Here is an 11662-nt window from a genome sequence, read left to right as displayed (position 1 = left end):
AGCAGCATGTCAGATATTGTACTAGACCTTGCCCTGTCTTTTCCTGCTTGGTCCTTGTACTTCTCTGGCTTATGCTTGGGTCTGACCCTCAAAGCTGTCCTCCTCCAGACTAAGCCAGTCCTAGGTCCCTATTATTTTGCTGATTTATGAAGCAAAGCCTGCAGGAACTGGTGAGTGGAAGACTTCTTATTCTTGATGCTTGTAACTATAGACACTAAAGAGGGGAAGTCAGATAGAGTGGGAGCTCATAGGGGGAGCTGGGAGTTGCTGCTTGGGGCTGTTAGTGAAGGTTTTAGTGAGTTGCAAGGGAGCAGCCCAAATGTAGCCCCAGGCTATATGGCCTTTGGGGTTTAGAGTGCTTGTGGTCAGTACTAGTGGGCTTAAGGTTAACTTTAAGGTTAACCAAGATACCAGCTTGGACAGAGCCTAGATGTCATGGGTTACCAGTGCAGGGTGAGATTTTAGTGTCTTTTTAACAAGAGAATCTCTCTATTTTCCTCTGGGTGTAGAGGAAGTTGATCCATAGGGCTCCTTCTTTCCAGTTTCAAAAACTTTGAAGGGAGTTAAGAGCTGCTGTGCATTTTTTCACTTATTAACCTGCCTAGAGGATGTAGTGGCCATCTGTCTTTAAGGCAGGTACCTCAGCAGACTGCAGGGAATGTGGAGAGTGCCACTGGCCCTGTCTCCAAGTATTGTGGCAGTGGGTAAAGAAACAATAGCTTGTTTTTTTGCAGAGTTACAGTCACCCTCTCTTTGCATGAGATTATCTTTTCCTACTGAGCAGTGAAGGAAAACTAGGTGGTTGCAGACATGGAAAAAATTTCTATGATTATTTCCTCTTTTCAGTCTGAAATGCAAATTGATTTCTGATGAGTCCATGAAGAGTCTTCATTGTTAGCCTTTTCCGTGGTGACTTGTGAAGCTGTAACTCTTCTGAATTTGTTTTTCACACAGAACAGCATGCATTTTCCCTACTGTTGACCTCTGACTGCGCTACAAGGATGAGCAGTTTTGAAGGAAAGACTGTTTCTTGCAGTAATCAGTGTAGCAGCAGGCATTTGTTGAGCCTAGGCATTCAGGACAATAATTCAGGGAAAAGGCAGCCAAATCTGTTTTTGGATGTTCAGACTCTCCTGAGAACAATTCCCAAGGCAGCCCTCACAGTTTGTGCCTGCATTCAGAGGACGGTGCCTTGTGTGAAGGAGCCAGCTGTCTTCCCTGATTGAACACAGGTGCTGTGTAGCTGCAGCCACGGGTTTCTGAGCGTCCACGGGCTTGCTCTTTCTTTTTCTCTGAGCTGTTTTGTGCCAAGAAGGCGCGGTCGCTCGCTGTGCTTCCCACTGCTCTGGTAGTGATTGTTACAACAACAAGAAGTAACCCTGCAGTGATTTCATCAAAACACTTACTCCCTGTGGTGCATTTCAGCTTCTTACTGGAATACTTTGGATTAACAGAGCCTTAGAGGAAGAATAAAGAAGTCTTTGTGTTTGTCAAGGATTTTAACTAGTGAGTAAGTGGCAGCCTCCTAGTTTGCAGAGAGAAAGAGCAACTTGATCCTATGTGTTCCTGTTTGAAACCATGCTCGTCTTGTTTTACTGAGGACTCAGGTTCATTTCTTTTCCTTTTTTTTTTTTTTAATTGCATACTTTTATCATCTTTATCCACAGAGTGCTTGGGTTTTCTCTGGCCTTACACCTAGCATGCCTACTTTGCACCTGTGTTATGTACATATCTAATAGCTCCAGTATCATGTGCTCACTGTGCTAGTTACACAGGAGGTGCAGAGCCATGGGCTTTGGTTTTGACAGGGAGTGGCATGTGTAGCTGAAGCCAGAATTTGACCTTTCTTAATAATGGAGGACCAAAGCAATATCCTATATATACACTGCAGTAAACATAGTTTGTCAACAAAGGGTCAAATGTGCTTTGAGTTGGGGTGAAGCTTGCTTTAAAATATTAAATAAACACATTTGAAACTTGGAGAGAACATTAAGTCATCTCTCACCTGCATATTACAGGCTGAGTAATTTTCACCCAGTTACTCCAGGGTTGTACTTAGAATATTATTAAAATATCAGTATGACTATGCAGCAACTCAAATTATAGTATATGTCTGAATCTTCATAGGGAGAAAAAGAGTCCATTTATTTTTTATGCTTGCTGCTCTGGAGCTTATGAAACCTTGGGCAGCCTGAGGAGTGACATTGGACTGTTAGCTGTATGAATGAAGAGTGAACATTTCTGAATTAATTTACCAATGAATGTATGTTGAGCTTGCATTAGCCAAGTGTTAAATGGCAATAAAGGTATTAAGAGTTAATGGAAAATGGAATACAGAGAGGCTATTGCTTTTGAATTGTACATTTTTTAATAATTGCGTTCCCGGTTGATTTGTTTTTATAGATCTCTTCCATGTCATTCTTTGTGCTTTTTGAGGTAAATTTTTGTGAGGAACAGATGAAATCTAATTTGCTGTGTGGCTTGCCTTTAACAGATATTTTATTGCTATGGCATTTTATCTAAGTTATTAATTGCAAAGCACATTATGATGTGCAATTCTAATTCTAGCTAATTTGATTACCCTTGCGACACAGTACAGCTTTCCTTGAGGAAGCTCTTGCTAGCATGTAATAAGACCTTGTGGTTGAGAGGGGGGAAAAAACCCCAAGCACCTTGAGCACTCCATTTTCGTAGTGCTGTACAGGGATGTAAGAGTGTGTTGTCCTTCTGCAGTACTGTTGCTGAAAGGGTTGGAAAGACTATCCATAAAGACAACCGTATTTTAAAATATTATCAAGAGTGATAATTATCAAGTGTCTCAGTGCCACTATCTCAACATGGGTCCTGAGAACACTGTGTGTCTAAAACGTGCTTGTGTAACGATGGGTAAATATACTAAGCTGCAGAGATGTGTACTCCTTACTCTCTCAGATAGACCACAGATGGAAAGACAGTCTAATGGTGGGGATGCCAACCTGGGATTTAACCATTTTAGTTCAAAAGCTTTCTGAATGATCACTGAGGCTCATATTAGGCTATTTGTGGGACTGAGTGGTAGTCCACATGAGCCACAGTTGCTTATCTGTGAAAGAGAAATAGCAGTGCTCTTCTGCCATCCTGCACTGTGGAGAGGACAGTGTTTCCTTCAGGAGTTGCTAAAATGCAATATGGCCATAGAAGTACTGAGAGGGAGAGATTAAATGGTATGACAAAACCTTGTTTCTAGGGAAGTATCTCATTCATACTTAAATATAATAAGTAATCTACATTTGTATATACATATATCAGCTTTTTTTTTTTTTTTTACAGAATGCCTTTCTACAGAAAAAATGCTTTACTGAGGGAACACAGTTTTCTGCAAATGTATTTTGGTTTCTCTGAAGCTTTTTTCATGAAGGGGCCTTTGTTCCAAAATTAAGAATTCACTCTCTTCATCTGCATGTACAGACCCTTGTTAGCTGGGAAAGGCCTAAGTTTGAGTCCAGGCTCTGTCTGATGCAGGGCAAGACTGTAAATGTGTTGTATTCTTCCCAGGTGATGGGTGATAGCAAGAGTTACTGGCTTTTGTAATTCATATTTCAGTGGAATGGTAAAAATAAATCCTAGAGCATTTCCACACTGTTCTCAAAAACAGGGTTCTTGTCTTTTGTTTTCTGTTGATGGCAATTATGTTATTAAACAATTAAAAAACAGATCTCAGTTAAAATCAAGATGTGGCACCAATTGCAGTTTCTTTATTTGTTGTTCATTACCTTTTTTTTTACCTTTTAGGGCGTGCTGATGGTTGGTCCTCCTGGCACTGGCAAAACAATGCTAGCAAAAGCTGTTGCTACAGAATGTGGAACAACATTCTTCAATGTGTCTTCCTCTACCCTGACATCTAAATACAGGGGCGAGTCTGAGAAGCTCGTCCGCCTCTTGTTTGAAATGGTATGTTCTCAATGATGTGATCTGGGGATTGCTGAGGCCAGAAGGGACATCTCCTTTGGTTTACTGCCCCTCTAGTAGCATGTTGGAAGTATGGAGTTCATTGCACTGATGCCCCCTCAACCAGATAGAAAAGCAAAGTCTCTGTGTTTCCATCCTTTTCTGATATGTCATTGAGGATTAAGAAGGAAATGGTTCATCACCCATGTTGAGATAACATTTTCCAGACTACACATAGAGTTGTGACCTTGACAGAAACTCAGTTCTTATTTTGTTGTGGAATAAGCCCATAGAAAGTAGATTTGAAGTTAGATGGGATTTGGAACTGGAAGCAATACGTGTTTTATTTCTGGTTTCTGTTCTGAATGGACACAAGCCCCTTGGTGAAGTTTTGAGTGCAGTCCATCATGCAGGATGTGTGAAGGACATGCCCATGTGGACCTGTGTTGAAGGGTCATTCACCTTTTCAGGATCCTTGCTGCATTTTGACTGTACTCTCAGTTAAAACTTTTGAAACAAGCTGAGCTCGCTTCTGTCCCCTGGGCTTTCCTGCTTGCCGTGGAAAAACCTGGACAGGAAAAACTGCCTGTATTTTGATTGTATTCCTTTTTCTCCTTTGGAAGACTAGTTGCTGAAGAAAACCAACACAGAAATATCCCTCACTTGAGTAGTACAGTTCAAGCTTAACCATATGCCAAACAGTTTGTAAATCAAGATCGTGGATTACTTTTTTTGTGGGAGGCAGGAAAGATATGTATGTAGTGTGTCTAGTGGGACTGGATCATGGTCTGATGAGGGCCTGTTCTTGCTGCTGCAGCCTTAACAGTGATGCTTTCATTTGAATAAAGGCAAGGTTTTATGCTCCAACAACAATCTTCATTGATGAGATAGATTCCATCTGCAGCCGCAGAGGCACGTCCGATGAACACGAGGCGAGTCGCAGAGTCAAGTCAGAGCTGCTTGTGCAAATGGACGGTAACAAGTGTTTAGATCTGAGTTTGGGGCTGGGGTGCTGTTTCTTTACCAGTGGGAATGTAAGAACTTGGATAATCTGTAAAACCCGACTATATGGATGGGGGAAAAATAAGGCAGAATTTGAGAGTAGTGAATTTTTGGAGTGTTCAAAGGCAGATGACTGAAAAGGGTGTTCTCCTTTTTTTTTTCCTAAAATGGCCATTTTGATCGTAAATTGAAAACTCATATTTGAGAGACACAGGCTCTAGGAGAAGCAGGTAATGGAGATTTGTGCAGTTTAATATGGGTCTTAAATATTTATGAAATTTCAACCCTTTGCTAGAGTGTCCATCTCCAGGACCCCATTGAGAGATCTGATTTTTCTGTATTCTGTGGTGGCAGCTAATATTACCCTTTTTAGTCAGATTTAGTACCTTTTCTGTGCAGGTGCATCTAATGAAAAAGACCACCTGAGGAATCTTGTGGCTTGATAACCACCTCTGTGTTGCAGTTGTTGTTTAACTGCTGTTTATAATGTCCTCAAATGGGCAGCTTCATTGTGGTAAACTCGGAGTAGGCAACTTTTTGCCCCCTAGTGATAATTTCTTTCTAGTTGCTTTGCAGTTGTCCTTTGGGAGGCCAAGGAGTGATTCCTATTTCTTCTATGGCCAGATTTGACAGATATGGCTACAGTTGTGTATGACTGTGTTATTAGTACTGTCAAAGAAAGCCTTCCCCTGACTTAGCAAAAACTGTCCCTTTCTCTGTGACAATGATGGTCTTGTCACACTTAAGCTATGGTAAGGTTAGAAAACAGCCCTAGGACTACAAACAGCTGTTGCTTAGCTTCATCCAGATTTTTGGAAGGTTTGTCTGTGCAATGTTTCTTAGCAAGTATCTCAATCAGTAAGAGCTGTGGAGTGACATTTCTCTTAACTGTTGTGCTTGCAGGGGTAGGTGGTACTCTGGAAAATGATGACCCTTCCAAGATGGTTATGGTGTTAGCAGCTACAAATTTTCCCTGGGATATCGATGAAGCTCTCCGACGGAGACTGGAGAAGAGGATTTATATACCTTTGCCCACAGGTATGTTTGCTGTGAGAATTTTCCTTTAAAATGACCTTTGCAGGATAAGCTTAGGACTACTGCAGGACTGTTTGGTTGGGGAGGAATCTTTATGTTTTTGTGATGAGCAGTGAAATGAAGTGGTTAATCAACTGCCTGGGTTGCTTTATTTTTAAAGAAAGTAAGAGAAGGAAAAAAATACTACTTGCTTGGGGGCTTAAAAACAAAGAACTGCACTATTTCATTTCAAGCCTGTTTATGGGTTCTTACATTTTGAAAGAGAGTTAGTTTTAATAAGCCTAGAATTATTTTAAATGTTTAACAGTTAATCCTTGAGTGATCATCACAGGCAGCCTTTGGACATGTCGAGAAGTACCGCAAATGCACTCCATGTCCTTGCAGACTAATGCAAAGAAGTGGATCCATGAATTTTCACTTACAGGCTTAGTTCATTGTAAATCACTGCTTGCTTGCCTTTATGACTGTGCTTCAAGTCACTCAGAATGCATCAGGCTGATTGCTTTCCTGCCCTGAGATGTGTCGGCTCGTATTGTCTTTTTGAGCTGTCATTCACCTGTCCTATTAATTTTGAGATTCCTATCGCTTGAAGTTTGCGTAGCTTCATTTCTTCTTGGTACAGCGGGTGCCTCATTTCCCTGCATGAGCACTCAAGATAACAAGATGTGTGATCGTGGTGACAGCAGTTGGGATTGAGTTTAGCAGGTATAAGGAAACTTAATAGTTCTACATCTTGTCTTTGCTGCTTACAGGCAGTAACAGCTCCTAACAGGATGCCTGTCTTTATGACCAATTAGTTTAAAAACCTATCAGCTCTTGCTCTTGTTTCTAATTAAACCAGATTGTTTTTTGACACAGTGTATTACACCCTGGACAACATATGAGACGTGCTCCAGTTTTCTTTCCCATGTTACATTCTGTTGCATCTCTTCTGGAAATAAGAATGTTGAGATGTTCTGGGCAAGTCTAAGTGATGCATTTATAACTATGCTGTGTGGTTTGATGTGGTCAGGCATTTTAATTGAATATACACCAGTGTATTGTGGAATTCAATGCAAGTATATACTCTACTGCGTTTCATTTTCAAAATACTGCAAGGACTTGCTTAGCCCTATAGCAAAGATTGGAAGTTCTCTGACACATTAGATGTTCTCTGACACAGGGTGATCTCTGCAGGTATGCTGTATGTACATTGTGCTCTGTAAATAAGAAATCCCCATTTTATAGCACCAGTTGTGTGTGATTGATAACTCTATATTCTTGACAGTTCTTCAAGGCACACAAAACCAGCAGCTTTAGACAAGCTCTCCAATTTCTATTACGTTTGCCTTTCCCCTTCCTTTTAATTAGGGACAGCAATAAATAAAGCATAAGTGTGGACACTTCCTTAAGACTTCTAGCATTTCCTACTATTATTTCCTTTGTTGTTTTTGTCCTCTTTTCTAGGTCATAAAAATTGGTCACTGTGGAAATAAAGATGCTGAGCTGGTATATTTTTCTGTACAGTAAAAGCCTGGAAAGCATTTGTCCCCTTCTTTACCACCCTTGTGAAGAGTAACACTGAAGCCTAAACTGTGAAATGTGAATTCCCTCTTACAAGCCTATGCTGCCTAACATGTACCCAAATGCACATATTCACGTGCCCTGTACAAGAAAAATGGTTAACTGGCTGCATAAGTGCTCATTTTTGCAGCTGGTAATCACCCTGTGCAACCTGCATCCAGGACTGAAAGCTGGATACCAGGACATTTGTACTGTAAATATGTTACTATGTTTACTGTATTAATATATCTGTTTTCTATCAGGCTTCAGCAGCTTTCTTGGGTCCCAGCTGAGAGAAGTGCTTAAACATATGCTTAAAGTTCAGCCTATTGTTAAGGGATTTGTGCTGTCTGAAGCTCTGTTAATACAATCCTTATTGTGGTTCTAATGAAACTTTGTGAATAATATGCAATCAAACACTTGAACAGCAAGTGAATCCAAAGGGATGTGAGAGTAAGCAGACATTTGTGCTTTTGTGCCCTTGGGTAGTATGTGACCAAATGCTTTGTCACCTGAGACATAACAGACATTTTTAAAGACATATGGCCTTGGGATTTGTCTCAAGACTATACGGTTTTGATATACTACTTTTAACCATATACTTTGCTGTATTTGATTGGACTCTTTACTATGTTTTTTCTGTTTCTTTTCTTACATTAAGCCTCTTTTGTTTGCACTGAAAAATCTAAGTTGTGTTAATTTCTGGTTTTAATGTTACTCTTGCAAGTCTTCAAACAAGTACTTTTATGTTATAGCAAAAGGCAGAGCAGAATTACTTAAGATTAATCTTCGGGAAGTAGAACTGGATCCTGATATCAGCCTTGAAGAAATTGCTGAGAAGATTGAAGGCTATTCTGGTGCTGACATCACTAATGTTTGCAGGTATCTCATCCCCCTTAATTTGCAAATAAAACTGCATGGAACATCATAATTTACGTTATTTGATAAAAGGCAATACTCACTAAAGCTGAAGCCATGTTAACAGTGACTATGTTTGAGGCCTAAATCTATTGGCTGGAACCAGATGTAACTGTCATGTGAAGCAGCCTAAAGACTATGGAGTCTGTATGAGATGTGCTTCAGCTTTCTTGACTCTGAAGAGAAAAAAAAATTGTCTGAGCAAATCTTATGTTACCACTGTTTGCATTTACTGAATATTTGTTAATACAGTGCAAATCAGATTTGGATATTTTATTTTTTTAAAATCCCATGAGTTGAAGAATATCTTTGGGGCTTCTATTTGCTACATGTTTGACCAGCCCCCAGTACAGCACAGTCTTGGTTTCTGCCCCAGTCTTCTAGGTGCAGGGGTAATACAGATAGTTTATAGCATTAGTACTGAGTTTATTTCCATCCTGTTCCCACAATTTGTTTCCTTTTTTGACAAATGAGGCTTTTCTTTTGGAGAATAGGTATTTATAAAAACTTAGCAGTAGGAGCTCTACATCCCTTACAACGTCAGAATCCCTACCAAGAGAAACTGATCCTTTAAGAACATGGTTTGGAATTTTTTTCTTCCCCTGCTGCTTTGCTGGAATTGTGAAATGTCTCCATGGTTTTGAAAACTTGGTGTGTGTCACACAGTGCAATAGTTAAATTACCTGTTCTCCCTGAGGCCTGTGTTATCCCTTGCTGGGAAAAATCTGGGGAAAGAGAAAATGTAATTTCAGACTGCATGTGGGCTGTGGTGTGAGAAATGAGCAGTGCTGTCTCTGCAAGTGGGCCACACAGGCAGCATCCAGGCTGGGGAGGAGTCGTGGAGCAGGTAGAGCATGAGGAGGCACAGGCACCGGTGGCCTCAGCCCCGCAGAGCCAGGTGATGCCAGTGTCTGATGCCTCCAGCTCTGCCCTCTACAGATTCAGGTGCTGTGTTCAAGGAGGGAACAGAGCTGGGCTGCACTCCCAGCACTTGCTGACTGTCTTTTTGGGCTACACAGTGGGAAGAAGGTTGAAATCTAAGGGGCTGGGGGTGGAAAATCCAGACTACTTTAGAGAAAAAGAAAGTCTTTGAGTGCAGTTCATCTCCCACCCTGCCCTTTCCTGCACTGAAGTTGTAAAATTTCATCTCTATGAATCATTGTTAAAGGTTTTCAATTTTATAGTTTTAATTATCTCTGCACATTTACCATATGCTTAAATGGGTTTTGGTGCCAATGCATTCTTTTTGTTGAATTAATGTAGGGATCTGGGAGCACGGTAGCTAGGAAAGATGTGAACCGCATCTTCTATGGTAAATAAATGCTCTGTAAAGTGTCCCTGCCAGTGATTTCTAGCAAGAGAATACAATCAAAATTCATAGGCTTAAAGCACATGCTGCTAGCAATTAGCTCCCATATATTGTCCTGTATTTCCAGGGATGCTTCTTTAATGGCAATGAGACGACGTATTAATGGCTTAACTCCAGAAGAGATTCGTGCACTTTCTAAAGAGGAGCTTCAAATGCCTGTTACCAAGGGGGACTTTGAGCTGGCTCTGAAGAAAATCTCTAAATCTGTTTCTGCTGCAGACCTGGAGAAGTATGAAAAATGGATGGTGGAGTTTGGATCTGCTTAATCTCAGTGACAGCTCTCCTTTGCTAGAGTTTTATGGCTTTTGTTGTTTTCACTTGCAAAATGAGTTAGAAATCTTTTTAAAGGTTTAATAAAAGGTCTGCCTCTGCCCCCATCACACCCCTTTCTTGGTGACAAGATCTTTTAAACTCCATTTGCCTTTAAAAGAAGTGAACACAATATTGAGCTGCTATTATAAAAGATGTTTTATCTCTGAAATAGTAAAATATGACAAACAGGAAGGGAAAATTATACTTGTGAGGGTAATCTTACTTTTTGTCCAATGAAGAGCAGTGTTACTTAACCTCCTTATAGTCATCTTCCATGGCCGGAATCAATAAATCAGCTGGAAGATGTGACTCCAGAGGAGCTAATAAGGGCTCACTGTACCCTTTCCTCTTCAGTGCTGCATTTCTGTTAAGCTGCTGACTCTGCCTCCCTTGAACATGGCATTAAAGTTACTGTCCTCTCTCTCTGGTTGGATATTCAGAGAAAAGCCTGTGGATTAATTGGCATTACACAGAGGAAATGAGGATCAGTCTTCCAGCAAGACATGGGCTTGGCTGTCTTCTCATGTACACCCATTTGGAATCGATATCACTTCAGACTGGACTGATGTCACCTGTGGTGACTTCTGATGGAAATGACAGGAAATTAAAAGGGCCTCACTTGCTCTCAGTCCAGTTTATGCTTGATCTCCGAATATGGTTTGTACCACTTTGACTGGTAGACACTTTGAAGTTTCACCAGTAGGCACTTTGACTTCAGTTACATTTTGCACTTTTATACTTATGTATCATCCTATACTTTGTGCTGTTTAGATATTATTGTTATTATTATTTTAAAGTGCTGAGAATTTAATACAGTCAAGACACTAATATCAAGGTTGTCTTTCAAACACATGGCTGTCCTTAAAACACGTGGCTGTGGACTTCCACTTCTTCTGATTAGACATGAACTCTTTCCTAACTTTACTAGGCAATGGAATTTGCATCTGTTTATGTTGTAGAACTGTTCATGCTTTTTTTTTTTTTAAAAAAAAAATTTTTTAAAAAATTTTTTTTTTAAAAAAAAAATTTTTTAAAAAATTTTTTTTTTAAAAAAAAAATTTTTTAAAAAATTTTTTTTTTAAAAAAAAAATTTTTTAAAAAATTTTTTTTTTAAAAAAAAAATTTTTTAAAAAATTTTTTTTTTAAAAAAAAAATTTTTTAAAAAATTTTTTTTTTAAAAAAAAAATTTTTTAAAAAATTTTTTTTTTAAAAAAAAAATTTTTTAAAAAATTTTTTTTTTAAAAAAAAAATTTTTTAAAAAATTTTTTTTTTAAAAAAAAAATTTTTTAAAAAATTTTTTTTTTAAAAAAAAAATTTTTTAAAAAATTATAAATTATTTAGGGGAAAATAATCTGTACAATCTCATGTATGTACTTACCTGATTCTTCCCTTCCCATGTACAAATGCAGGGATGAGAAGGGTTGAGTTATCATCTCTAGCATGAGACATCTTTTCTCTGGAGTATAACTGTCATGCTGACTCATGGACTTGGCCTGCAAGTCTGACATATGAAGGGTTGCTGTAGTAGGAATAAGAAGGAGAGGCTCAATTTACAGA

General features: G+C 39.3%; 1 protein-coding gene across 1 annotated transcript in view; it reads left to right on the top strand.

Annotated features, from left to right (window-relative positions):
- KATNAL1 (katanin p60 subunit A-like 1) overlaps positions 1 to 10416 on the top strand; it is a 31618-nt gene extending 21202 nt beyond the window's left edge. The window contains exons 6-10 of the mRNA XM_010005642.1: positions 3772 to 3930; positions 4776 to 4902; positions 5833 to 5967; positions 8262 to 8388; positions 9861 to 10416. Of these exons, the coding sequence (XP_010003944.1) occupies positions 3772 to 3930; positions 4776 to 4902; positions 5833 to 5967; positions 8262 to 8388; positions 9861 to 10059 (747 nt within the window). The 3' untranslated portion in view covers positions 10060 to 10416. The remainder of the gene's footprint in view (positions 1 to 3771; positions 3931 to 4775; positions 4903 to 5832; positions 5968 to 8261; positions 8389 to 9860) is intronic.
- Positions 10417 to 11662: the final 1246 nt, after the last annotated feature.

This window comes from Chaetura pelagica, unplaced genomic scaffold (assembly GCF_000747805.2).
Source record: "Chaetura pelagica isolate M959 unplaced genomic scaffold, ChaPel_1.0 scaffold269, whole genome shotgun sequence".
Taxonomy (NCBI): domain Eukaryota; kingdom Metazoa; phylum Chordata; class Aves; order Apodiformes; family Apodidae; genus Chaetura; species Chaetura pelagica.
This window is presented reverse-complemented; position numbering and strand designations above follow the sequence as displayed.